This window comes from Gossypium arboreum, chromosome 6, assembly GCF_025698485.1.
Source record: "Gossypium arboreum isolate Shixiya-1 chromosome 6, ASM2569848v2, whole genome shotgun sequence".
NCBI lineage: Eukaryota > Viridiplantae > Streptophyta > Magnoliopsida > Malvales > Malvaceae > Gossypium > Gossypium arboreum.
Genome location: NC_069075.1, coordinates 143,314,476 through 143,339,262, shown reverse-complemented (window position 1 = coordinate 143,339,262; position 24,787 = coordinate 143,314,476). Strand labels below are relative to the sequence as shown.

At 35.1% G+C, this 24,787-nt stretch overlaps 6 protein-coding genes across 8 annotated transcripts; 4 read left to right on the top strand and 2 right to left on the bottom strand.

Moving 5' to 3' along the window:
* Positions 1-5,281: 5,281 nt before the first annotated feature.
* On the top strand, positions 5,282-9,347 carry LOC108459716 (MLO-like protein 9). The gene is made up of 15 exons (XM_053030039.1): positions 5,282-5,671; positions 5,781-5,838; positions 5,992-6,239; positions 6,421-6,537; positions 6,630-6,687; positions 6,835-6,926; positions 7,314-7,388; positions 7,473-7,561; positions 7,654-7,703; positions 7,806-7,846; positions 7,944-8,117; positions 8,237-8,272; positions 8,363-8,430; positions 8,578-8,638; positions 8,771-9,347. The coding sequence occupies exons 1-15, from the start codon at positions 5,543-5,545 to the stop codon at positions 9,029-9,031; spliced, it is 1,557 nt and encodes a 518-aa protein (XP_052885999.1). The 5' UTR covers positions 5,282-5,542; the 3' UTR covers positions 9,032-9,347.
* Positions 9,348-10,997: 1,650 nt separating this feature from the next.
* On the top strand, positions 10,998-11,665 carry LOC108459432 (uncharacterized). Its single transcript, XM_017758798.2, has one exon. It carries the CDS (start codon positions 11,149-11,151, stop codon positions 11,473-11,475), a length of 327 nt encoding a protein of 108 aa, XP_017614287.1. The 5' UTR covers positions 10,998-11,148; the 3' UTR covers positions 11,476-11,665.
* Positions 11,666-13,052: 1,387 nt separating this feature from the next.
* Positions 13,053-17,293, bottom strand: LOC108460627 (probable alpha-amylase 2). 3 transcript variants are annotated; one of them, XM_017760192.2, is made up of 13 exons: positions 17,112-17,293; positions 16,858-16,973; positions 16,702-16,726; positions 16,209-16,246; positions 15,873-15,999; positions 15,541-15,767; positions 15,274-15,416; positions 15,070-15,182; positions 14,822-14,910; positions 14,445-14,567; positions 13,921-13,956; positions 13,573-13,671; positions 13,053-13,483 (listed from the first exon to the last, which is right to left on the bottom strand). In XM_017760192.2, exons 2-13 carry the CDS (start codon positions 16,873-16,875, stop codon positions 13,286-13,288), a joined length of 1,236 nt encoding a protein of 411 aa, XP_017615681.1. In that variant the 5' UTR covers positions 16,876-16,973; positions 17,112-17,293; the 3' UTR covers positions 13,053-13,285. The 3 variants fall into 3 exon arrangements, with proteins under 3 accessions (XP_017615681.1, XP_052885210.1, XP_017615680.1); XM_053029250.1 differs by having other exon boundaries at positions 16,858-16,968; XM_017760191.2 differs by having other exon boundaries at positions 16,858-16,940; positions 17,112-17,292.
* Positions 17,294-17,405: 112 nt separating this feature from the next.
* Positions 17,406-19,005, top strand: LOC108460628 (F-box protein SKIP23-like). The gene has a single exon (XM_017760193.2). It carries the CDS (start codon positions 17,596-17,598, stop codon positions 18,778-18,780), a length of 1,185 nt encoding a protein of 394 aa, XP_017615682.2. The 5' UTR covers positions 17,406-17,595; the 3' UTR covers positions 18,781-19,005.
* Positions 19,006-20,500: 1,495 nt separating this feature from the next.
* On the top strand, positions 20,501-21,309 carry LOC108457812 (uncharacterized). The gene has a single exon (XM_017756962.2). The coding sequence runs from the start codon at positions 20,645-20,647 to the stop codon at positions 21,095-21,097; it is 453 nt and encodes a 150-aa protein (XP_017612451.1). The 5' UTR covers positions 20,501-20,644; the 3' UTR covers positions 21,098-21,309.
* A 155-nt stretch (positions 21,310-21,464) lies between these two features.
* Positions 21,465-24,771, bottom strand: LOC108457811 (calcium-dependent protein kinase 29-like). The gene is made up of 8 exons (XM_017756961.2): positions 23,845-24,771; positions 23,142-23,285; positions 22,901-23,053; positions 22,633-22,748; positions 22,286-22,456; positions 22,027-22,154; positions 21,838-21,937; positions 21,465-21,768 (listed from the first exon to the last, which is right to left on the bottom strand). Exons 1-8 carry the CDS (start codon positions 24,518-24,520, stop codon positions 21,676-21,678), a joined length of 1,581 nt encoding a protein of 526 aa, XP_017612450.1. The 5' UTR covers positions 24,521-24,771; the 3' UTR covers positions 21,465-21,675.
* Positions 24,772-24,787: the final 16 nt, after the last annotated feature.

The following is a 24,787-nucleotide window of genomic DNA, read 5'->3' as shown; positions in this document are numbered from 1 at the left end:
ATTGGTTATGACATCATTAGAGAATATATCCAATGCATCTTTTTGTCAGTCTCATAAAAACCATCAACCAATAAGCAAATCAAAATTATGTTAATCTAAGGGTTGCGACTAGAACCTATTCACTTAAAAGATTACAACTCAATTTCCCTTAATGTAAGGCTAGGTAACACAGATGAATATAATTCTATCTTCAACCAAAATCGGAGTATTTTCGCCACATCAATATATCCATAATCACACAAAACTTCCCATTCAGCTGATATACAGAGATACCATACGTCTATCTAAAACTTCCTATCAAAATCCATTTGCAAATCATAACCAACAGAACTCAAACAATCCCAACTATTTTAAAGAAAATATACCCAATCCTTACTAATGAATGCAAGCACCTAGCAGTATGAAAAAAAACATATATGCAGACACGAATCTTGACAATCTCCACCATATATGATCATGAAACCCAAATAAAAAAAAACCTTTGCAATTAGCAAATCGGTTGAAATTCTCCAATTCTTCAATAACTATCAATATTGACAAGCATCCCAATTAGATTATTATTATTTTTTAAAACTAAAGTACAGATTTTTTGAGAAAACTAAGAAACAGAATGTCCCAGTCTGGAATCCTATATGCCGGTTTTGATCATTTAGTAGGTACTTCGCATTTCTATAAAGAATGGAAAACTATTAAAATAATTATAAATGCATTATTTAAATTTGTGCAAAAAATTAATTAAAATATTTCTAAAATATTCTTATAAATATTAAATTGGATCCGACCTGGTTTATCATTTAATATAAAGGAGTTAATATAAAGAACGTTTTGGTGATTGTAAACTTTATTGAAAAAACAATAATTAAATCCTAATAATATTTGTTCATGTATCTGTCGTTTTTTTTAAACACCTACTTTTTTTTTTAATTTAGGTCACCTATTTAGAAAATCCTAATAATAACCGACTGATATAGCATAAAACAACCACAAAGTAACTCACAGACCACATCAATAAATTTCAAACACATAGCAAAAACAAAAAAAGCACAAGTAAAAAAGCATAAATCTTAAATTAAAACAGAGAAAGCCGAAGACAATGTTGAAGCAAAGATTCATACCTGAAATCAGTCTCCGATGAAGCAGGGGTTACAAAAATCGCAACAAAGAAACGGCAGATAAATAAACCCACTGAAATATAAGTAAAAAAAACATTGATCTGAAACCAAAATAGAAATGATAAGGCAAAGACAGACAAAGACAAAGTTCAAGATTCATACCTCAAAATCAGTATCCGATGAAGCAGGGGATTTCAAAAACCACAACAAACAGAGTGTAGCGCATGTGTGTGTTTTGGCCTTTGGTTACCCAAAGCTAAAAAAATGAGAGGAAAAAAATTCAAAATAGACCGAGAGAGAGAATGGGTAAAGAAATGGGTAAAGAAATGGGAGGAGATTTGGATTGAAGAGATATATTTGAGGATTTGTTATGAAAGCAGAAGAAATGAGGAAGAAAAAGAACACAAAACAGGGAGACCGAGAGAGAGAGAGAGAGAGAAACGGCTAATAAATGGGTTTATTAACTGCTGTAAGTGTGGGATGAGGTTTCAATTTGGGTTTTTATTTTATGTTTAGGTTTCAATTTCGATTTTAGATTGTATTATTGATTGAATAATTGTTGCGAAACTATGACTCATCACTTCAATTTTTTTACTTTTTTTTTTGGCTTACATTATCTTCGTCACTTAGAATTTTTATATATATATTACTACGTTACTAGATTCTATGCATTTATCCGTTCCATATAAATAATTAATACATTCATATATCTTAATTAAACAATTAGGAATTTTAAAATTCATCCATTTTAGTCAATTTGATGTAATACAAAATTTAATTACAACACATTATTCATTAGGCTCATATCATAGCATAGCTTAAATTCAACACTAGACTAGCAGTTATAACTATAAAATGTAGACATTTGATTCGACAATAAAAATACAATGCAGTAGAATACAAATTGAAATATTAGCCACACCAAAAAGAAAAAAAGAAAAGGCAAAGGCAAGGCTCCTTCCCTATATATGGATGGCTATATCGTGGTATAATTAGAGAAATAGATAATTAATCTATGTAAAGTTTCTAGATAAAACTTTTTTGCGAATAAATAACAAGTTCTCTTCGTTGAATTCTACAAGCATAGCTCACTTAACCCTCTCCTCTGCACCAACAAACAACACCCCTATTTGTTCCTTCTTTCTTCCAAACAAACATGCATAAAATCTCAAATTCAAAACAAAAAACGGTAGGAATCTTTTTTTTACCTTTGGACCACTTGTAAAATGTATGCTCTCCTTAATGAACTGCACAATCAGTCAAACATCAGTTTCGAAGTTTATACCAGTAAACTCACATTTGAGAATGTATGTATAGGTGGACGTACCGTAAAGTTCTTGAGGAACTCAAATGTTATATATTGGGCCCTAAATGCTCTGGGATGCCACTTCCTTTCTGACCAATCTACATATGTTACTAACCTATTTGCGACTTCACTAGGATCAATCATTTGTTGTATGTAAAAATAATTGGTTTCATGACATCACTTTTATATATAGTAAGTATTGATGACACCAGAAGAAAGAAGTCTGATGTAACAACATTAAAAAAAGGTTGGCAAATAATGCTCGTCTGAATAGCAATTGCGTCCATCCATATGTGGTTGACACAACAACATGAGATTTTTGTTAGCGAAGTGACACCCATCATATCAAGTAGAATTTATTTATGGTTTAAATAAAAAAATGGAAAGTATTGCGAGTTTAATAATAGAAACTGATAGGCAAGCGACATTCTAAGGTTATACACTTGCATCATTATAGCAACAAAGTAGCTCTGCTCAACAATTACCTTGCAATAATTCTTGAATTTCCTGTAATATAGGTTGTCCGCCATAACAATTATGGCATGCTGACCCTTCATGCTGAACCACTGAAATAAAATATGAATCAAGACCAACTAAACATATGAGAAACATCATTGCCACGTTTTATTTTTTTAGCAAAAAAACTATTACAAAAGGTCCACGAAAATATATTCAGGCAAAACCTTACAATCTCTTACCAGAAAACATTGTTAAAACTAAACACTTACAACCATTTATTTACTCAGCATGATAAGCTATGATGGCAGTTAAACATAATAATTTTTAAAAGACAAGAGAATACACTTTAGAACTACACAAATCCATGAAAAGACATCCACCATAGTCAGTTGTCATGTTCTACTTACAAAATACATGCCATAAAATCATAGAAATTAAGACATGATCATTTTATTTATGCACAATGCAAACTTTACCCTAACAAGTAATGTACACAATTATCTATGGCTTGGACTATAAATTTTACCGAGAGAAATGTAGAGTAATACATGACGGCATCCTCACTGAAATGCTAACTATCAGGAATATAGGATCCATTATACGATGCTTTTTATTCTTATATGTTATATAAGGAAGGCCCCATAAGGAATTCAAACCCCGATGCCGACACAGTCAAAAGTCAACCTTAAAGTTAGCTACAATTTCAGTGATTACGCAAAGAAGCACAACCTCTACTTTAACTAACCTTAAAATCAGAAGAATTTAAAATATAAAATTTTTAACTAGGAATCCGAAATTCCTTGTCAATAATGCTTATATTGGTTCCTTCAGCTGTCTCTTCATTAGAAAGGCTAGTAACAACTGAGGAAGATGTTCGTACTGGTGAACAGATGACATCAAATGGCTGCCTGTGATATACTCCAAAAGTGCAAGTGTCCCCTAGCTTTTCATATTCCTCGTCAGGCGTCGGTAGTTTCTCTTTCACCCATGGTTGTAGATCTTCATCAGCTTCCACAGCATATGTAAACCGCATGCCCCTCAAAGACTCCTTCCCAGCAATGCTCATATCTGCACATTCAGCAGCAATTACCATGGTGAGGCCTGTAGCAATTGAGGTTGCCTTGCAAGTAGGGGGATCAATGAAAACTAGTGACTCTACATTACCTACGCCAAGATTGGATGACTCCCCTGGTTTTCTTCGCCCATATTCTTCAATGTGTTCAGATTGTTTATGACAAGCCTCATGAATAATGCTCTGCAAATTATCTGCTGAAACAATAACCACTTCATTTCGAAATGTTTTTGGAACAGTTTCACATGTATCACTGACTTGGTCATATTCATCCAAGTGATCACAATCATCTTTGTATTCAAACTCTCCTGGTTAGGTATAGCAGGGGAGCTCATCCATTGTGCAAACTTTAACTTTCATCTGCTCTGGCAAGCTTGGGCAACTAGCAGAATGAGTTGTGTATTTGGTTGAGAAGTAGTTTACGGTGATGTTCAAGCTGATCAAACAACAATATAACACATTGGTTAACGAACTATTGACCTAAACAAAACAGGATTTATGAGGGATAAAAGTATATACCTCTACCAGACAGGGAGGGTGAGCATCGTATATGCAAGTTTGATCTTATTGGTGAGACCAGAGAAGGATTTAAAAGTTGCAGCTGCTTGCCTCACGGCCACGGATTCTTGAGGATGCTGCCAGGCCCACTCAAACTGCAGGCATCAACCCATCAGAAAACATTTATATATTAGTAACAAACCATGAGTCAGAACAGTTATTGGAAGTATTACGTTTAATAAAATCAATAAGCTCAGAAAATTTTAGGCTTTTGAGTTTCTAAAAAGTTAAAAAAATTGTTTTCATCTGTGTATAATCTAGAAATTGTATATATCATATAAATATAATAGTTTAAGATATTATTTTACCAAATAAAACATTGAATTAAAAATATATAAAATTATTTATGAAATCAATTATAAAATTAAATTTATATAAAATTATAAAACACTTTTAATATATTTTAATTTATACATATAACGTACAACGGGATAAGATAACTAAGGAAACGTTATTTAAAACTAAGAATTAATCTTAAATTAAAATGAAGTTAATTTTTTGTTTTAAAGTGTGAAAGTGAGGATGAGGAGGGAAGATGGTGTAGGTGATAAATAGTAACAAAATTCCGAGATGCAAGGCATTAATAGGGTGAAGATTAGGAGTGTAGAGAGAGGCTAGAGGGGCCGTGCCATATGAGGAAATTTTAAATTTGGGTTAGTAGTAAATGTCATCTTCGTATTTGGAAAATCTTTGGATGAACAACCGCCACTTGTCAATGTCAATACCGTTGGTGCTACCAAAAAACGAATGAATCCTCATTAATTAATTAACCACCTTAGTTGCAGACCGCATTCAAGTCTCCATGTCAAAGTCAATTTATAATTTCTTGATTTTAGGATGAAACTTAATTTGGCCTTTAGTTTACGATAAAGCTGCTGAATATATGCATGCATGTTTGATTAACTTTTTTAATTTTTCTTTTCTTATCTTTTTCTTTTCATTTGAATTTAGTTATTTATAAATAAATCATCGTATTATTCTTTTTGAATAATTAATAAATAATTTTAAAATTATAATAAAAAATAATATTTATTAATGGCGGGAGGAGCAAGCCCCGGTGCGAGAGAGCTTGATCAGACGCCCACCTGGGCTGTGGCTCTTGTTGTGGCTGTCATCATTATGATTTCAATAGCTCTGGAAAAGGTTCTTCATTCAGTTGGGGAGGTATATAATCTTATTTTTCTCCTTTTTTTTTGCTTTTGTTTTATTCATACAGTTCTTTTTTTCTTTAATTAGAAAAAGTTGTATATCATATGAGATTTCATTATTGCAGCTGTTTGAACATAAAAAAAAGGAGGCTTTATATGAGGCTCTTCAAAAAGTTAAAGGCGGTAAAATCACCTCTGATCGAAATATTTTTACAACATTTCTTCTCAAAACTCACAATTGATTTCTACATGGCAGCTTCTGCTACAGCGTTATTATTAATATTCTCGTCCATGATAAATATACTAGTTGTTTTATAAATTTTTCTTTGGTTGCAGAACTTATGGTTTTGGGATTTATTTCTCTGCTTCTGACATTCGGGCAGAGCTATATCTCCAAAATCTGTATTCCAGAGAGGCTTGCGGATACAATGTTATTTTGCCCCAGAAAACATCACCATTCCCATCACGGTCATCAAGAAAGCGGTGGTGGGCATCATCGGAGACTGTTTTCATATGATGACGACGATGACGATGATGTGCGTAGATTTTTAGGAGGTGATGGTGGCGGTCCAGCGTGCAAGCTCGTAAGTAGTTACATCTTGAATGATATTTAATGCTTACTTATAAGACCTATGCATTATTGTTTGATGATCACAAATTATATACATTTTATTGGAATTTCATTTCTCAACATCAACTAAAATACAACAAAATAACAAAAGGACTTTGTGACTAAAGCAGTTATAAATGATGTTATTATTGTAGGGGCACGTACCACTTATATCTGTGCATGGATTACATCAGTTGCACATTTTCATATTCTTTTTGGCAGTTTTTCATGTGGCATATGGTGCCACGACAATGATGCTGGGAAGATTAAAGGTGGCTATATATCCTTCAGTTTCTTAACCCCATTCATTTATGATAGATGGAGTATACGTGTGTTCATGAATCTCGTACCATATGCATTGCAGACACGAGCCTGGAAGGACTGGGAGCGGGAGTGTGTCAATAGTGTTACTGAACTCAACAGTATAATATCGCTTAATCATCAGTTTCTTAATAATTAAGGCGCAGTTTTTCTAAATTAATATACATTCCCACTTAATTCATTGATGCCTCCTCATGTTTTAATTTCTTCACATGTTCACTAATTTGGCTACTTGCTTGCTAATTTAGATCCTTCAAGATTTAGGCTCACTCATGAGACATCATTTGTAAGAGACCACACCAGAGGAGCTTGGACAAAAACAAAATTCTCCTTTTATTTTGTAAGGATTAATATATGTTTTCAACTCTTCATTTTTTATTTTTTTAAATAAATAAACGCTGCTGTCAGTAAAATTATTGGAGTGAAATTTCTCACTAGAATGATTAATGAATACAATAAAATTCTAAATTATCTTCAACATTATTATATAATTATTTATTTGATATATATAGTATAATATTGAGTGTCAAAGCAGTAGTAATTGTATTTTGGTTTTCTAATAATCTGGTGCCAATACGATTCCTTTATTACTATCAAAATGACTCTTCCCACGGCCAAGGATGAGAATTGAGAGGCTACTTATTATGTACGAACTTGAGACTAGCTTAAAGCCAAGCTTTCTGGTTGTAACTACACTTATTCAAAGGAATGAATGAACTTTTTCCAGGTATGCATGTGGCGACAATTCTTCAGGTCTGTTCGCAAGGCCGATTATTGTACAATGCGTCACGGATTCGTCAGTGTGAGTTTCCTCTCTGGAACATCTTTTGTTATTTATTTCCGTTATCTGCAGTAGCAATTACAGTAACTCAATTATTGCCTTCAGGTTCATTTAACACCTGGAAGTAAGTTTGACTTTCAAAAATATATCAAAAAATCATTAGAGGATGACTTCAAGGTGGTCGTCGGAATTACGTGAGTTTTTTTTTTTTTTCGGAGGGGCGGTGGATTTTGCGTTCAATTAGTAATTCTAGATCTTCTACTAATAATACCCGTGGTGCCTGCAGTCCGGCATTGTGGGCTTCAGCAGTCGTCTTTCTCCTTATGGATGTCCATGGTTAATTCCTTTCTATTACCTTGTCTTTTTCCCCTAGTTTTTTGCGTTATTCCTCTTATTCTAATATATATATACACATATATTCTTGTTTTATGCTTTCAGGCTGGCATGTTATGACTATCATATCCATGATTCCTTTAATAGTAAGATATTGTTCAGGAAAACTCAATTTCCATATGATTATCTGATTTATGTACTATGTTATATGCAAATGATTAACCATTCAACCTTTTTTAAAAGGTAACTTTAGCAGTTGGAACCAAGCTTCAAGCTATTATAGCACGAATGGCACTTGAAATAGTAGAAAAACACGCTGTTATACAAGGGATGCCTCTCGTGCAAGTCTCTGACCAGCATTTTTGGTTTGGTTGGCCTCCGTTAGTCCTTCATCTTATCCACTTTGTGTTGTTTCAGGTATTTTACGGCCCTCTTCGTCCAAACAAGAATAAACCATATGATGGTTTTCTCCACCGTTGAATATTAATTATCAATGTTTATATTCTGACATTCTTTACTATATGTTTCATCTCCAGAATGCATTCGAGATCACATATTTCTTTTGGATATGGGTAATGTTTTTGTTCTCTTTACCTTCTTCATATTTCAATAATGCCTAGAAGAAGTGGAATGCTTCTAGTTAATGATTCCTCCTAATGCAGTACGAGTTCGGCCTAAGGTCATGCTTTCATCAGGATTTTACACTTATTACTATAAGAGTTTGTCTTGGGTAAGTCTTGCTTGTCTCTGAAAATAAACATTGGGTGGGTTGATTCATAGGATTGGGTTATGAAAGGGTTTTGGCAGGCACTTTCTCCATATCATATGTGTATATTGTTGCACTTGCACATTATGATCGATGGTGAATGTTTGACAGGGTAGTAGTCCAGTTCATTTGCAGCTACATCACACTTCCACTCTATGCGCTTGTTACTCAGGTAAACTCTCCAATCCCTAGTAATAGACTGGAGCTCCAAGACAAGTTGTGGATATGGACTAATTAGCGATCCATAACAACAACCAACCAGTCCTAACTACTGACTCACTGCTTGTGCATGATTAATTTTCAGATGGGATCAACCATGAAGAGGTCAATCTTTGATGAACAAACTAACAAAGCCCTAAAGCAGTGGCACAAGAAGGCTGCCCAGAAGAAAGCTGAAGCCCCTCCTCGTTCAAAAATGCCGGGGGGTGATTCCTCTGACAATACTGGAAGACATGATGGTGATTCCGATCATCGGGATGTCACCGTTGAAGCGCAGCTTAATCGGACCCAAAACAACAACAATAACAATAACAACAATAATGTTGACCTTCTAACTGGACCATGATCATGATGTGAAACAACAGGGGACTCATATAGGAACTCGATTTTAAGCAAGGAATTTTGATACTCGACAAGCATTAGGCCACAACAACTACCTCCTAGATTAGAGATGGATGCGATGCAACTCAAACTGCCTTTTTTTTTTTTCCTTTAATTTAATTAATTGATTAATTTGATTGTAACTACTGTAACTAGTGGGTGCGTGCAGCTAGCTTGTTCTAATGTCATACCCTTCATCGTTTTTACATATAATATTGTTATGCAACTCAATTAATTACTTTCTCAAAACAAAACTCAATTAATTACTTGTTATTATGAAATTTTATTATTATTTTAAGCGTCATTTTCAATTTTCATCTCTTTGTATATGATAACTTATTGAAAATTTGCGTTTTATTTTAAATGCCTTTGATAATAAGTATTAAATTTTTAATTAATACATTTTTCAATAAAAGGGTTAAATATGATAATCTTTTTTTTCAAAAATATTTGAAATACATGAGTTTTTTATAAAATAAAATAATGTAATTATTATATTATTTTTCCCAAAACTATTCAAAATAATATAAAATCTTATATTTATAAAATTAAAGATAAATTTCAATGTTATTAAATAATATAATTTTATTCAATACTCAATTTATACTAATATACAAAACCAGTTTATAATATAAATTTCATATTTATAAAATTTAGGACTAAAAACTCAACAATTAATTTTTTAATACTTAATCTTTCTAATCATGAAAAAAAATTAATTAGGATAGACATTCTCTTTAGAGTCCAAAAATATCCAGTCCCATTAATGAATGTTAGAATTTATAAAATAAATCTATAATATAACTTAATAATCCAGGATTTGTCATGTCAAATCATTAATAAATCAAGAACAAAACTAGATGCAAAAGCGTACCTGAATCCATGGATTCCTTGAAACTTTCTGAGACTTGGGAATTTGATCTTCCAAATTAGCACACAAGAAATTCAGAAAATATCTGCTCTCTCTTTCCTAATGATGGGATATTAAAAAAGATATCTTGTGTATAATTTGGAGACCATAACCCTAATATTTATAACCTTAACATATTAGTTCTAATCAAATTCTAATTAGCCCATCATTAATTAGAATTTGATTAGAAGAGTATCTACACATATTTGACCCATAATTTATTTAATAATTAAAAGCCCAATAAAATTCTAACCAAATTAGATCACTTTTAATTTGGGCTAACCTATCATTATAGTAAATAATAACATGTAATTATCCTTATTATATATGTGATGTCCAAATTTTCCAACAATGAATTCGATAGTCATATAGTCATCCATCCAAACGATGTATTTTTTATTCGATCTTTAGATTTCTCCCTTTCTTTTGCTGTGCTCATTAGGTTTCCTTGAATGTATGAGAACTTATTGACTCGTCATGGCTCATAGTATTACCATCAAGGGATCATCCTCTCATAATTTAACTTTTTTTTTTTTCACTCTTCCCATCTTGGGTAGCAGCAAAACAATCTAAACATTGAAAATGGGGATTCGGCAAAGACGCAACTTTATTTGAAAATAAAATTTTTAGGGTAAATTTAATACTCATTAGTGTTGAAGTTTGTTTAAGTGCTGATTCTCTTGGAACACTAAAAATGACACAATCTATATGTACTTAATCTTCAAATGTTCCAAAAATCAAGTGGCATGAATCCGTTGAAATTAACACCAAACTAATATCAGCATCCATGAAGTATACTCCAAATAAATAAAAAACCATATTTTGAAAAAAAATCCTAAAAATATATTTTATATTTCTGAACTGTTACAATATTCCAATAAAGAAAGCCCATTACAGTCATTGAAAGTGCAAGATACAGGGCCGCATTTTAGTTTTACTCCGGAAAAGAGCAAAAGTCATCGAGGCCCCATATGAATCACAGATGGTAAGTGGCCCAAAGTTGATAGGGCGTACATACATCATACATGGCTATATGGCTATACGAATAAGATGTGCAAGTGTAAAGATCATAGACAACGTTGGTTAAATTCCCGTCTTCTTGCGCTATTTCGAGTGCCACATTTCCCGACAGAGATTTGGATCGATTTATTGCTTTAGCATCGGCTACAGCCATGGCTTCGTCGGCACCACCAGAGTCGTCCTCCACCGTCCAAAATGCAAGGAAGCCGCTTGGATTTATGAAAAACGCAGTGAAATACAAACACAACTTCATTCAGTTCTTCGCGATGACCGGGATTTTGCTTTTGAGCGTCCGATCTTTGGGCCAGAAGTACCGCATCCACGACCTCCAGGAGGATACAGCAGCTCTCAAGCAAGAGCAACAATCTCTTAATGATCGGATGAGCAACATAAAACGTGGCCTCCTCCACGAGGCCTCTCTCGAGCCCTCTGGACGCTTTGCCTCACGCCTCCGCCTCCTCTTTGGTGACGATAATTAGACTCTTCTGATCCTACTGTCTAGTATTTTCCTTGATAATATCATATCTTTAGTGTCTCCACCTCACGTCAAGAGAATGCACTGAAATTTTAGGTTTTTAAATTTTGCACTTTTGCTCTTTGCGTAATAATATATATTTAGAATTTTCCTGAATCATTTCAAAGAAAGTAATCGTTCTTGAATTTGCGAAATGCTCTTTGCTTTCCTTATGTTTATGTTTCTGGTTGGGTTTATCTGAGAAAAGAATTTTGATTAAATTTCTTTTGATTGGTGTTTCAGCTGGTCTCCTTGTTTGTAATCGAGTTTAGCACTTTAATTTTAAGTGTTTATTCATTGAGCTAAGTAGAAATGATATTATGGTTTGTGTATATTGCAGCACGTTAATATCTATTGTTTATCCATTAAGTTGAATTGAAGTGTTATATAGTTGTGGCACATGAAATTTAATTTTGTTTCTGTAATATGCCATGTTTTGCTCCCAATTATAAGCAAGGAGTAATGCATTTAAAGTTGCCATAGTTGAAAATTATGAGGTTTGGGAACATTTTCATTTCTTAATGTCAATAAAGCACTTCAAATGAACCTAGGATCATAGAGAAGTATTTGTTTCATCTATTGAGCAACTGCAACTGCATTGTTCTGTATCATCGAGGAACTGCTCTCTCATGGTTGCTTATGTTGAACAATTGTCTAAGCATATGTAGGATTCACACATAGTTGAATTGGTTAACTGCATTGTGGAGGTTTTAGACTCATAGGTATCACTTGAATTTCTAACGATCCTGTAAGCATCAATCCTGGCTCAAAATGGGCTTGAAAAGGATGTCGGCTTATGATTGTTTCCTACGTTTTCTCTTGGTTACTGCCTCTTGTAGTTCTTATCCTGGTAACGGGTTTTATTGTTATTCCTGGGTAATAAAATATAAAAAAAAAATGGCTTTGTCTTATAATCAGTTGTGCATATTGGAGCTTCAAGCTGGGACGTGCGTACAATAAATTGTTAGATGTTCAACATAATAAAGAAATGCGTTCTGTATATGTTGATTATGATTGTAGAAAAAGGGGGACGAATTCATCTATTGTGTATTAATGTAAGTAGTTATATTTTCTTGAAGAAAAAAAATGCTAGGAAATAAGGAATTGTGATTACAAGAGATTGTTATACTTCCTTAGTCATTACAATTTTTTTTGCAATTACTCCATGATGTTTTATACTTTTAATGTTTTTGTGATGTTTTTGTGCCTTACATTAAGCTAAGGAATTGTAATTACAAGAGATTGTTATACTACCTTAGTCTTTACAAAATTTTTTTATACAATTAAACCGTGATGATCAAACATATCTTTACATTAAGCTTAGACCATTTAAATTTCAATTCAAGTTGTGGGTTTGCACAAAATCCATGAATCTTATTATATGTGTGGTTCATTCTAAAAAAATAGAACAAGAACGAAATAACTATGGTTAATGTAGTAATGGAGAGGTATTATGTTGTTTAATTGATTGGAAGGAATGAACAAATAATATTATTACTTAAGTAAAATAATATAGGTTAAGAATAAACAAAAGTTAACAAATTTAACCTTAAATTAAAAGTACTTATTATTTATATGATTAATTAATATCTTGCTATTTCTTAAATACATTATATACTTACTAATTATTTTTATAATCACAATACAGTTATTATTAAAATAATATTTACAAATATTTGTAATAGTTAATATTTAACTCTTAAAAGTATCAAAGTACATATTATAATATAAATAAAATATCATTTGCCTTGTTTATTATTAAGAAGGTATATGAATCACTGCTGCTTTTGCCATATTGCGTATCTTTGTCCGCTCGTTGCTAGTGTCCACTCTCTGTCTGAAGGAGACCATGAACCATCCCCAATCTTTATGCATATTTTGTCTCCAATAACTGCGGAATAGAGGTTGTCTTTGGCCTCTAGAATCCTGACAGTGGACCGGCTGTGAATTTCTCCGCTCCTCCGTATCTCCATCTGTACACAAGATTCAGAAGCCTTATTTTCTTGGAAAACCAAACTAACACGTACATACGTACGTACATGGAAATGGTCACGTAGCATACCAATTTAACAATTTGTTCGTGCACGGAATCATCCCCATCATAAAAGTGATCATAAAACACTGTGGGCGTTCCTGGATGTGTAAGTATATATGCATAACCCTGCAGGAAAACATGGAACCATAATAACTCAAACAAATACCAAACCAAGAAACACATGTTTTCAACAGCTTTCAGGCCAAAGAATGAAACTTGAAACATTACTTTTTGTAATAAAATTAATACTCATAAAACATTGATAAGGTTAATGGAATAAATTTTTAAAAAAAGTCATCTGGAACCCTTCGATAGAAAACTTTGATGCAAGTTATCAAGTGCTGTTGCAAATCTGCAACCAATAGCATCTCGTACCTCCATAATATGATTCGAGGGGAAAGGCCAATGAGCCTGCAAGAATAAAACAATTGGCAGGGTCAGTAGATTCAAGATGAATTGCAAACAAATTTACAGAACTGGACAAATGCATCTTACTGAAAATGTTCAGCAGAATACATTCTACAATACAATTCAGGTTTACCGCTCCTAGGAGTGACCCTCAACCCTTTATACTTAAAAGGCAAATCAAAATGTCCCTTTAGTACTAAGTTTCTAACAACTTCCAATCTATTTAGACAAAAGCATATCAAGAGAATATACATGGTTTCTGTTACTTAGGTGATTTTAAATTGGAAGGACTTCATTTAATGGCATTTGAAATAGACTATAATACAGCCCTGCCAAAAGCAAACTTGAAAAAGTGGGATCCCAAAATAAAGACCCAAGAGTATCAGTATACAAAAGCTGCAAGTCATAAGCAGGAATTACTACTTGCTCCTATGTTATCTTCACAGCCATCAAAGTCAACAGTTGCGATAAATCAAGAATTTCTCTAGTACCTGGGTTGAGCCTGTGTCATGGTTATCGATAAATGTGACAGCCCTAGAAGGCCACCACCCCATTACACCTGGAGGCTTCCCTTGAGGGTCACGCAAGCGCCAGAACTGCCCCTTCACAGCTTCCTGCATTGTTACAACCAAGTAAATATCAAAAGAAATTGAAAGAAAAAAAAATCCCATTTCATATGGAATCAAAAAGTAACATTACATAGTGGCAGGTCTTAAACAGGGGAGAAGGTGAAGAAGAAATCTAAACAAAGATGAAAGAGTGCCTGTTTAAGACGCTGGAATTATCATAATCAGAATATGGTGCTACATTAGACAAAAATGCCATTCCCATTCTCTTGGTAAGTGGTAGAATAATTTTTGGACTATACCTGAAGAATCCCCTTGGTTGTGAAGTCAAATGCACTTGAAAGCTGCCCCGTGGCATCAATCCAATTAATGATCCTCTGTCTATGGCTATCTACAGCAGAGGTTGTAAATATATTGTAATAATATGGACATGATAGAATACTTAACCAGTCAGCTCATAAACATATCGATCTCTTTATAAATGAAAAAGAAGCTAGATTCTTTTATGGATGACCGATCTCAAGCACGAAAAACAGATTAAGCACATTACCTTGGTTGTATTCTAACACAGATCCACTGTAGTTGCAAGAATCCCAATACTCCCCAACAGAAAATATAGGCTTTGCTGCTTCAATGTATTCTTTGACATATTTTGCTGAATAACTGGAGCAAACATTATAGCAACATGCACAATGAGATGGAAAGCAGATCATTTAGAGAAAACAATAATGTACAAGAAAAGTATTGCTATTACCCCCTTGCAAAATCAAAGCGAAAATCTTGAAAACCAACACTACGTAACCACTGCAGCCACCCTATGATGTCCTTCCGAACAAAATGTTGGCTATGATCAATATTCGGAACCCCATGGAAGTTGTCTCCGGTGCTTTGATTACCCTGAACATATATGAAGGTTAGAAACTATCTTACAGTACAGTCTATATCCACATTGCATAAGGAAATATCATTTAAGGCCATGTAATATAAAACATCACAGAATGACTGCTATGAATATCCTTACTAATCCACCAGTGCAAGATGTGACAGCATGCTCATCCCATGCTAGTGGAATTCCATCATAACGGTTATACAGTCCTCCATGTCCTTGAGTAGTTCCAATACGATGATTGATTACTATGTCCGCCATTGCTCTAACTTTGTACTTCTTCAGTTTTTGGAGCAAAGCTTTCAATTGCTGCTCAGAGCCATATGAAGAACTGAGTAAATATAGGTTCTGGGGAAGATACCCTGCAATAAGACGAGGAAAACAGATACAAATATATACATCATGGTGAGGCATGCGCTTATCTGCTAAGAAACTAGCTCATGCTTTGAAAAAAAATTCTCTCTAACCTTCCGGTGAAAAAGAATTACTTGCTGGTGGCAACCATACAGATGTAAACCCAGATTTTGCAATGTCAGGAACTTTCTTTTCTAAGTTTTCCCACCAGTCATATTTATGGGACTCCCAGTTAAAACCCTGTTGAAAAATTTAAGCAACTTTTAAAATAGCTTCAGCTGTCAAACCTGAGTTCACTATGAAGAATTTTATTCTTCTATTTCACATACTACTGAGACAACCTCTTCCAGATACATAAAGAGATCGGCTCATTTAGTATACGAGCAACATTGTCAATAACAAAGTCTCCAAATTCCTGTAAGAGAAAATGATCAACAATGTAAATTTACCTGAAAAAGGATTTCCTTTCCCTTCCGCAACACAGCACCTAAAATTAAATCCCAAAGCACAATTAGAAGCAATTTTCTCTTCTAACTTGTTCCCCTTTACAACCCATTTGTAAGAATGAACACATTTTAAGATATCCACCAATGATATGATTGTAGTAGATAAATCCTCATAGTCCCTAACTGATATACCTTTAAAAGGTTGAGCATACTTCGTTAAATTTAGTTGAAATTGCTTTCCTTAATTTTTCTCTTATCAAAGTCAAGAAGCGTAACAAACCGAAGAAGCAAATTTTATTATAGTATTGGATACCTTCAGTTTATTATTAGTTTTGCTCTCTTTTATACAATAAACAAAAATAAAGAAACCTAATGAATTCGAGCTCTAAGTATCCATATCCTGGAACTTCAAAGTCCAAACAATCATTTCAGGACAGGACAACCAGATAAATTAAAGAAAAAGCAACACATACGCAAAGGGAAGATAACAGCATACCAAGATCAGTGCTTTCCTCAACAGTCTGCAGTTCAATATAACGTGACATCAGAGGAAAGGATATACAATAGCCTTAAGTTAAACTAGAATAACTAACTAAAAGGGGAAAAAATGCCATCTTGAAATCTAACAGAGCAAGAATTGGAGGAAGACTACGTTGTTCCAGTTATCCATATGGAGTCAAGTTGTTGCTGCCCAAATTTGAGGCTGAATCGTGGAAAATGAAGCACTGAAAAACCCTGCAAGTAATAGTATAGAAAGCTAATTCTTTCCTTATAATATACACAAAGTGCAAGACTGTGAGTAATAGTATAGAAAGCTAATTCTTTCCTTAAAAATAGGTTGACGAGTAACAAGTTTGCAATTAATGCTGCAACGTAGAAAAGAAATTTAACAGGAAAGAGACTTACTAGAATTGAAGAGAAAGAAGATGGCAAGAAAAACTGAGGTCGCGATCCGATCGCGAACACCGTGGAATTGGAATGAGATTACGCTTTAAGGAGAACGGAAAAGGAAAATACTTCGAATTTGGCACGAAGAAAAAGGCTTTCTACAATGTTAAGAAATCGCTGTGTTTGAAAATATATAATATTTGGATGGCGGAGATGTGCTCCCACCTAGAAACGACAGTTTAACGGTTATGATTGGAGTAAGCTAGCTTAAGCATTAAGTAGAGGCCTGGGCCAATATCTAGGCTCTAAATCGATTGGTTCATTGAGAGCTTTTATGGCCCGGCTAGCCCAAGGCGAGCTTTTGACGTTTGCTAAAACGGGCAAAAATAAAATTCCTTATCCAAGAAGAGATCGTATTCCCGGCCACCCATTGATAGCATTATTAGCAAAGAAGTAAGAGATCCGTGAGAGAATTTGTTTTCAGTTATCTCCATCGGACAAGATGGGCGTTGACTGGACCAAACTCCCGCCAGAACTCTTGGAATCCATCTCAGAGAACCTAAAACTCTACACCGATTACCTCAGTTTCCGGGCGGTGTGCCGCAACTGGCGATCCTCAACCCCTAAAACCCCGTCCCATCTCCCTCCCCAGCTCCCCTGGCTCATGCTCCCTCCTTCCCAGTCCTACCAATCCCACCGAGCCTTCTACGACATTTCTACCAACAAACTCCGGTTCCTCTCCCTCCCCGAATCCTCCAACCCTAATAAGCGCCACTGCGGCTCTTCCCACGGCTGGCTCGTTGTCCTCGATGAATCCCCTTCCATTCTCCTCCTAAACCCCCTCTCCCGCGCCAAACTCCACCTCCCTTCTCTCTCCTCTTTCCCCAACGTCCACAGCTTTAATTACTCCCACATCGGCAAGGAATATTCCCTCCGCTCCCCTTCTGGTGACCTTTACACTCGTAATTTGCGCCAAATGCGAGACTCCATTAAAAAAATTGTGCTTTCTGTCAATCCTTCCAAGGAGCTTCGTTTCGTGGCAATAGCGATTCTTAATCAAACCGGTGAGCTAGTTTACTGCAAAAACGGCGATGACTCTTGGCGCGTTATCCCAGGTGCACAATCCTATTCCGAGGATGTTATATATTGTGAGGGATTATTTTATGCTGTCGACAAACACGGAGGAATTGCAATTTGTGATGTTCGCGATGATTCGCCCAAGGTTTCCATTGTCCAAACGCGGACACAATTGGACGGTGATATGCAATATTTGATCAATTCTGGAGATGAACTGTTACTCATTACCCGTCACCTTGATCTTGAATTCAGTTTCGAACCTCATCAGTCCTATTTGGTCTATAGGACTAAGCGCTTCGAGGTTTCTAGGCTTGTTTGGAGTGGACCGCATTGGGAAAGAGTGAAAAGTTTGTATGATAAGATGGTTTTTATAGGTGAAAATTCTTCTTTATCGCTGTCAGCTTCGGATTTTACAGGCTGCATGGGGAATTGCATATATTTCACAGATGATTACTCTGAAAGTAACTATGATGGTTCTTCGGGGGAACATGATATTGGTATCTACAATTTATGGGATGGGAGCATTGAGCCATTGCCGTGTTATCCTCGAAATTCTTTCTTTAGAATGGGTTGGCCTACACCACTTTGGGTTACACCTACTCCATGCTAATACGATAGCTTGAGTAGAATGCAAGTGCTTCCTTTGCTTTGCTTAGTTTTGAAATATCTGCATATAAAATGTTGTGGTCTTCTGTTGAATGCACGATGTTTTTATGTGCTGTTTAAGATGTTTGTATAGATATAAATCTCAGAAAGCTATTATTGCTTTTGTGAGACCTTATAGATTGTAATGACATTGTGTAATTTTATCTAAAATTGATTTCTTTGATAATAATATTCATGGACTATAGCATAGCATGAGCATCTATTTATGCTTGAATGGCTGTGATAATAAGGTTTGTAATAGGATGTGAAAGGTTAGAAATGGTAAAATATCTAGATAGTTGTTTTTGGAAAATGAAGGCCTTAAAGGAAAGGCAAGATATGGGAATGTGAGCCCTTCAAAAATTACACAATACCTGAAACTTTGTGATGGGCAGAGGCCTAAACGAGGAAACGCTCTAGGTGCTTGCTATTAGCAGTTTAGCGCATAGAGTTCTGCAGTTAGAAATTAGAACTAAAGCTACTATTTTCTCTCATCTCACATTTACTCCAAACAATGATTTTTTTGAAGCAAAAGAACAATTATTATCTAGCCATTAATGGGCAAGACTTTGAATAACCCCATTGGCCGACGATTTAGCCATACAAAGACAAATCCAGGGATCGGATATTAACTCTTATAATAAGAGCAAAACAACGGCTGTTAATAATAAACCCCAATAACTTCATAAACCTCCCCGTAAAGCGGATCAACGGCACGGAACACAAGACAGGCACAGTCAGCTCGCACCATGCCTTGCTGAAACCATGATTTTTTTTGTTAACAATCTCTTCTGTATTTATGTATCATTCACTACCTAATATTCATTGAAAAAAAATTTAAAGTAGCAAAAAGAAAGATGAGGGCAGAGGTGAACATGGCTCAATGGAGAGCCGATCGTAATATTGGAATGAAGAAATGGAGTGTCCCTCACTCCAAGTGAAGTTCATAAGAAAATGTTTAGTAGTTAGGTGAACAATAGACAAATTTTGGGTCGTTATTCTGATGAGGTTCCACAAATAGTAACTAGATGCAACATTTAGGAGAGTTAGAAATAAGTGAATCTCAACTTTTATTTTAAGTAAAATTAGATAAATTTCATTACAATTTAAGCACTCAGTTAAAAATTACATTAGATGTCAAAGTTGTTCGCTTGCATGGACGACCATGTGTATTTTAAAAAGAAATTAAAAAATGAAGTTCTAAAATTATTTCAAAAATTCTCAATATTAAAAATATGTTTCTTATAATTGTAATGTATTTTTATTAAAATGTGAAAAATAAAACCATAAAAATCGTTAATATGTTCTAATACTACTCGCACAATTAAGTTAATTTTTACGTTTTAGGTTTTTCATTTAAATTTTGAAGAGATCATCTCATAATTTTGGATTTTTAAAAATGGTTTTGTATTTTAAGAATTTTCTTTAGAAATTTGGAAAAATTTATCTAATCTTTTGAGTTCTTTTTAATTTTTTATAAAATTAATGAGTTTTTTTATTTTGAAAAATAAAATTAAACTAATATGATATAAGATAAAAGAGTAACATGTCAACAATTAAAGGTTAGAAAGCTAATTTTCTCCAAATGAAATAATAAACATTAAAATAAACAAATGTATAAAGGTTGAGGGTTAAATTTACTATTATCCCTTAAAGTCCTAATGCTTAAAATGATATATGGATCAAAGCTTAGAATTACTTTGGGCCTGAAACAAAAACACCGACCCTATTCTCAACCGTGTGCTTACCGTCTTGTGCTGAAATCCACCATTTATGTTTTTGTCAAACGGCACGGAAAATAAGCTTGTGAGAGAAATAAAGTAAAAAGGATGATCGCATACCTAAGAAGATGCCTAAGTTTAACCATCGTTTGTGGAAACAACGTTGTCTCCCTCCAGCGTTTTCTACACAATGGTCCGGACACCGTGGAAGAGCTTCTTAACAGACACCTAGTGAAGAAGGAGAAATCCCTAGATGATGAGGAAGAAGAATCGCTGAACCGACACCGTCTCACCAGCACTCGACGAGAGGCGCTGGGTCTCTACCGCGACATCCTTCGAGCCACCCGATTCTTCATGTGGCCCGATTCTCGGGGCGTTCTGTGGAGGGACATATTGAGAGAGAACGCGAGGAAGGAGTTCGAGGAAGCTCGCTTCGAGAAGGATCCGGAAGTTGTGACCCGATTGCTTATCGGTGGGCGTGATGCGGTTGAATCTGCATTGGAGAAGCTAGCCGAAAAGCAGAGGCATCAGATTCAGAAGGAGCGGGGAGATGGTCGGTGATGATTGATTCATTTCTTAACTTTCTCTGATTTTGAATTTGATTATCCTTTCAAGGAAGTACAAATATTGTTTGTAAGCTAAATTTTGTGTTTTGGTCTTATAATGCATCAACTTATGCGTTAGCCTTTTTCGATTGTAATTCCCGCATATCCAGAAGTTGGTTGATGAGAAAATTCAGAGGAAAAAGAAAAGGAAACCAAAGTTCGATTTTACTGCAGTGTTCGTTTGTATGTTGGCGTCGATTGAATCCTTTGCATTGCCTCCATAGCAGTTTGTTGAACTTGTAACCAAGCATAGCCTTGCCAATTAACAATAGAAGTTTATAATTTGGTGCCAAATTGGCAAATGCAAGTTAATCAACGAGTCGTTTAGTCAATCAAATCCATTTAATATCAGCACTTAAACACCAGAAATCAAACCAATTATAATAATATTAGTAATAATGATTGTTATCCAATCCAATCCAAATAAACGAACTGAATTGTTTAGCTTCAGCATCACAACAACAGATGAGGAGTATTGAAGATCGAAATAAGTTTGCAACAAATGGAGCAGCCATTGCCAACTAAAGAAAGACCTTAGCTGTTCATCTGTCTTTGCCAATTGCCATCCCCATCATGAGTTCCCCTTTTCATCATGGCTACAAATTCCTCGTAGTTGATCCTCCCATCCTGTCCAACAAATCATGTCAAGCACAAAAACCAACAAATTGTTTTAAGTAAAAGAAGCAAACGAAAAACCTTATCAGTATCAACATCCTCAATGACTTCATCTATTGTAGCCTCATCTCCCATTCCGTACTGCGTCATAGCTTGTCTTAGTTCATCTCTTGTAATAAACCTGAATGAAAAGAAGAATAATAGGCAAAGACAATCAATCAAGTAATATAACGTTCAAAACTGAAAAATGCAATAGTGCAATATACTAACCCACTGTTATCCTTGTCAAAGAACTGAAAAGCCTTGACTATATTTTCTTCCCTCTCAAGCCTATGTCGATGCATTGTTGCAGTTATGAATTCAATGTAATCAATGGTTCCACTATTGTCAACATCAGCCTGACAGAATGAGGTTTAGGCATTCAGAAGTTGCAGCTTGTTTCATTATTATGGAAATGATTACTATTATATATAAATAACAGAATTTGGATGGTGCAAGGAAGGGATTATATAATTGGATAAAATCTTACAGCATCCATAAGCTGCTTTATTTCAGTTTCAGTTAACTTAGATCCCAAGCGAGCTAATCCATCTCTGAGTTCTCCTAGTGTTATTGTATCACTTCCGTCAGTGTCGATGTTTTTGAACATCTGTTGCAAGCCCTTGATCTCTTCTTCCGTTGATAGGCTTTCTGCTATCACCTTCCACAAACCATATTCACAGACATAAATATCAGCTTGTGGGAACAAAAAACAGAGAAAAAGAAATTTGTGCTTTTATGGCCGAGTAAATTTATCATAGAATGATATCACAAACGCAAAGAATATGGTAATGTGCAAGTTTCACAAGCGTGAAAAACTAGAGTCATAGGCCATACCTTCAATGCTAGTTTTTTGAGCTTGTTCATTACTCTGAACTGCTTCAACCTGCTAAGGACAGCACTATCAATAGGTTTGTCGGAAGCATCACCACCCTCCTTCAGCCATGGATGTTCTGGTTCATTTTCACAAAATGTAAACATTAGTGGCCATATCTAACAATTGTGTTCTTCAGTAAGATGAACCAATGTTCAATGCTGTCAATCCAACTCTTCCCTTTTTTCATTATCTTGAAGGGTTTTGCCTACAGAAGCTTAATGTTTTTACCTAGAGCTTGGGCAGCAGTGATCCGTTTCGTAGGATCCTTTGTTAGCATCTTTCTGATGAGGTCCTTTGCACCTTCAGTTATAGATGGCCATGGCAAGCTTTTCAAGTCAAGATTACCTTCTAAAACCGCTTTAAATATTTCTTTCTCAGTCTCTGCAACAAAATTATTCAGCAACAGTTGAAGAGGTATCACAACCACAAGAACGTATCCGAAAAATAAAATAAGTTTCCACTTACATACCACCCCAAAATGGAGGCACTCCACTAAGAAGAATGTATAAAATGACACCAGCACTCCACACATCTATCTCCTTGCCATATTTCCGGTTTAACACCTCTGGTGCAACATAGTATGCACTTCCAACAAGGTCCTTATGCATTCTGCCTGAAATGTTACATAAACTTCAAGTGCTCAGTTGAGATTCATGATTACTTGGGAAAGAAATACATCAATAGATTTGGAATTGAATGATCAAAGAGGTATTATTATGATGCATATAATAGGATTAGCCATGAACCTACCACGTTATCCCTACATATTAGCTTTTTCTTTTATGGTTCCGTCGTTTTTCTTACACTTGCTACTTACAAAAAGTTATCAATGGCTTGGTTGACCGGTCGCCTTCTTCTTTTACTTGTTTTATTGACCAATGATTACATCTAGCAAGAATAACGTGCAGCGTCCGCTTCCAGTCTAATTCATGTTATTTTTATTGTTTTTAAGTTCTTATACTGAATAACACTTCAGTCAAATTTATCCATCTCCCTAGAGTATAATCGAAATGAAAAAAAAAAAAAAACTCACAGTATAATTTGGAGTTATTGATCAAGGTATGATCATGTCTAACAACACCAAGTTTCATGACAGAAGCAAGCCCGATTGAGGGAGTGAAGCAAAAGCATATATGGTAATATCAAAGGGAAGCAACGGAAATAGAGCTAACCTTCCTCAATGAAGACAGAGAGTCCAAAATCTGTGGCTTTTATTGGAGAAATCTCATCCTTGGTGACCAGCAAAAAGTTTTCAGGTTTCAAGTCCCTATGCATAACCCCCATAAAATGACAGGCATTCACCACATTCACAACCTGTCGACAAATAGAAGCCGCTTGACGTTCTGAATAACTCCCTTTAGCTATGATCCGATCAAAAAGCTCGCCACCTGAACACAGTTCCATCACCAAATGCACATTCTGCCTATCTTCATAAGCACCTTTGAATTCCACAATATTGGGTTGCCCTGTTAGGTGCTGCATTATCGAAATCTCTCTTCTAACATCCTCTATGTCTCTGTCAGTGCGCAGTTTACGCCTTGAAATAGATTTGCAGGCGTATTTTCGTCCCGTTGCCTTTTCGGTGCAAAGATAAGTGATGCCAAACTGACCTCTCCCCAACTCTTTGTCAAGATCATAAATGGTGGTGACATCAACGTATGGTTTGAGCAAAATGGTTCCAATACCGGATGATGAAGTAGCTTTAGAAGAAGAAGGGTTAAAGTGTTGCGGGGTGGTTTTGGGGAATGGATGAGATGGACGAGGAGAAGACTCAGATGAGGAAGAGATTGGGATTTCATGAGAGTGAGATCTTCTCAAGCAGAATCCCAGAGATTGGCAGAGTCCCATAGATGGCTGTTGTGCTGTTTTCAAGTTTAGGCCTTTGGACAAGTTCGGCTTTGGTTTGATTGGATAGTTATGATATTGGTGCAGTGCAGGGGAGAATATTATTATTATAATATTAGAAGAATGGTTTAGGTTACACTTACTGCTGCTTTATTATGTTAGGTGCTTTGCTTTTGCCTCTGGGATTGTCTCGAGTATCATTCCTCATGGCTCACCTTTTTGTTTCCACTAACAACTCTGTTGTGCTTTGCTTGAGAGGGGGAAATAAGT

Excerpts from the sequence above, each read along its gene's own strand:
- LOC108460628 (XM_017760193.2), top strand. The coding sequence starts at position 17,596 with ATGGGCGTTGACTGGACCAAACTCCCGCCAGAACTCTTGGAATCCATC.
- LOC108457812 (XM_017756962.2), top strand. The coding sequence starts at position 20,645 with ATGATCGCATACCTAAGAAGATGCCTAAGTTTAACCATCGTTTGTGGA.
- LOC108457811 (XM_017756961.2), bottom strand. The coding sequence starts at position 24,520 with ATGGGACTCTGCCAATCTCTGGGATTCTGCTTGAGAAGATCTCACTCT. Across the intron at positions 23,286-23,844 it reads CTCTGTCTTCATTGAGGAAG|GCAGAATGCATAAGGACCTT; the intron begins GTTAGCTCTATT and ends GTAACATTTCAG. Across the intron at positions 21,938-22,026 it reads TTTGACAAGGATAACAGTGG|GTTTATTACAAGAGATGAAC; the intron begins GTTAGTATATTG and ends CTTTTCATTCAG.
- LOC108459432 (XM_017758798.2), top strand. The coding sequence starts at position 11,149 with ATGGCTTCGTCGGCACCACCAGAGTCGTCCTCCACCGTCCAAAATGCA.
- LOC108459716 (XM_053030039.1), top strand. The coding sequence starts at position 5,543 with ATGGCGGGAGGAGCAAGCCCCGGTGCGAGAGAGCTTGATCAGACGCCC. Across the intron at positions 7,562-7,653 it reads AAGGTGGTCGTCGGAATTAC|TCCGGCATTGTGGGCTTCAG; the intron begins GTGAGTTTTTTT and ends TGGTGCCTGCAG. Across the intron at positions 7,704-7,805 it reads TCTCCTTATGGATGTCCATG|GCTGGCATGTTATGACTATC; the intron begins GTTAATTCCTTT and ends TTATGCTTTCAG.
- LOC108460627 (XM_017760192.2), bottom strand. Across the intron at positions 15,768-15,872 it reads TAATTCTTTTTCACCGGAAG|GGTATCTTCCCCAGAACCTA; the intron begins GTTAGAGAGAAT and ends GTCTTATTGCAG. Across the intron at positions 15,183-15,273 it reads CGCTTTGATTTTGCAAGGGG|TTATTCAGCAAAATATGTCA; the intron begins GTAATAGCAATA and ends TGTTTGCTCCAG.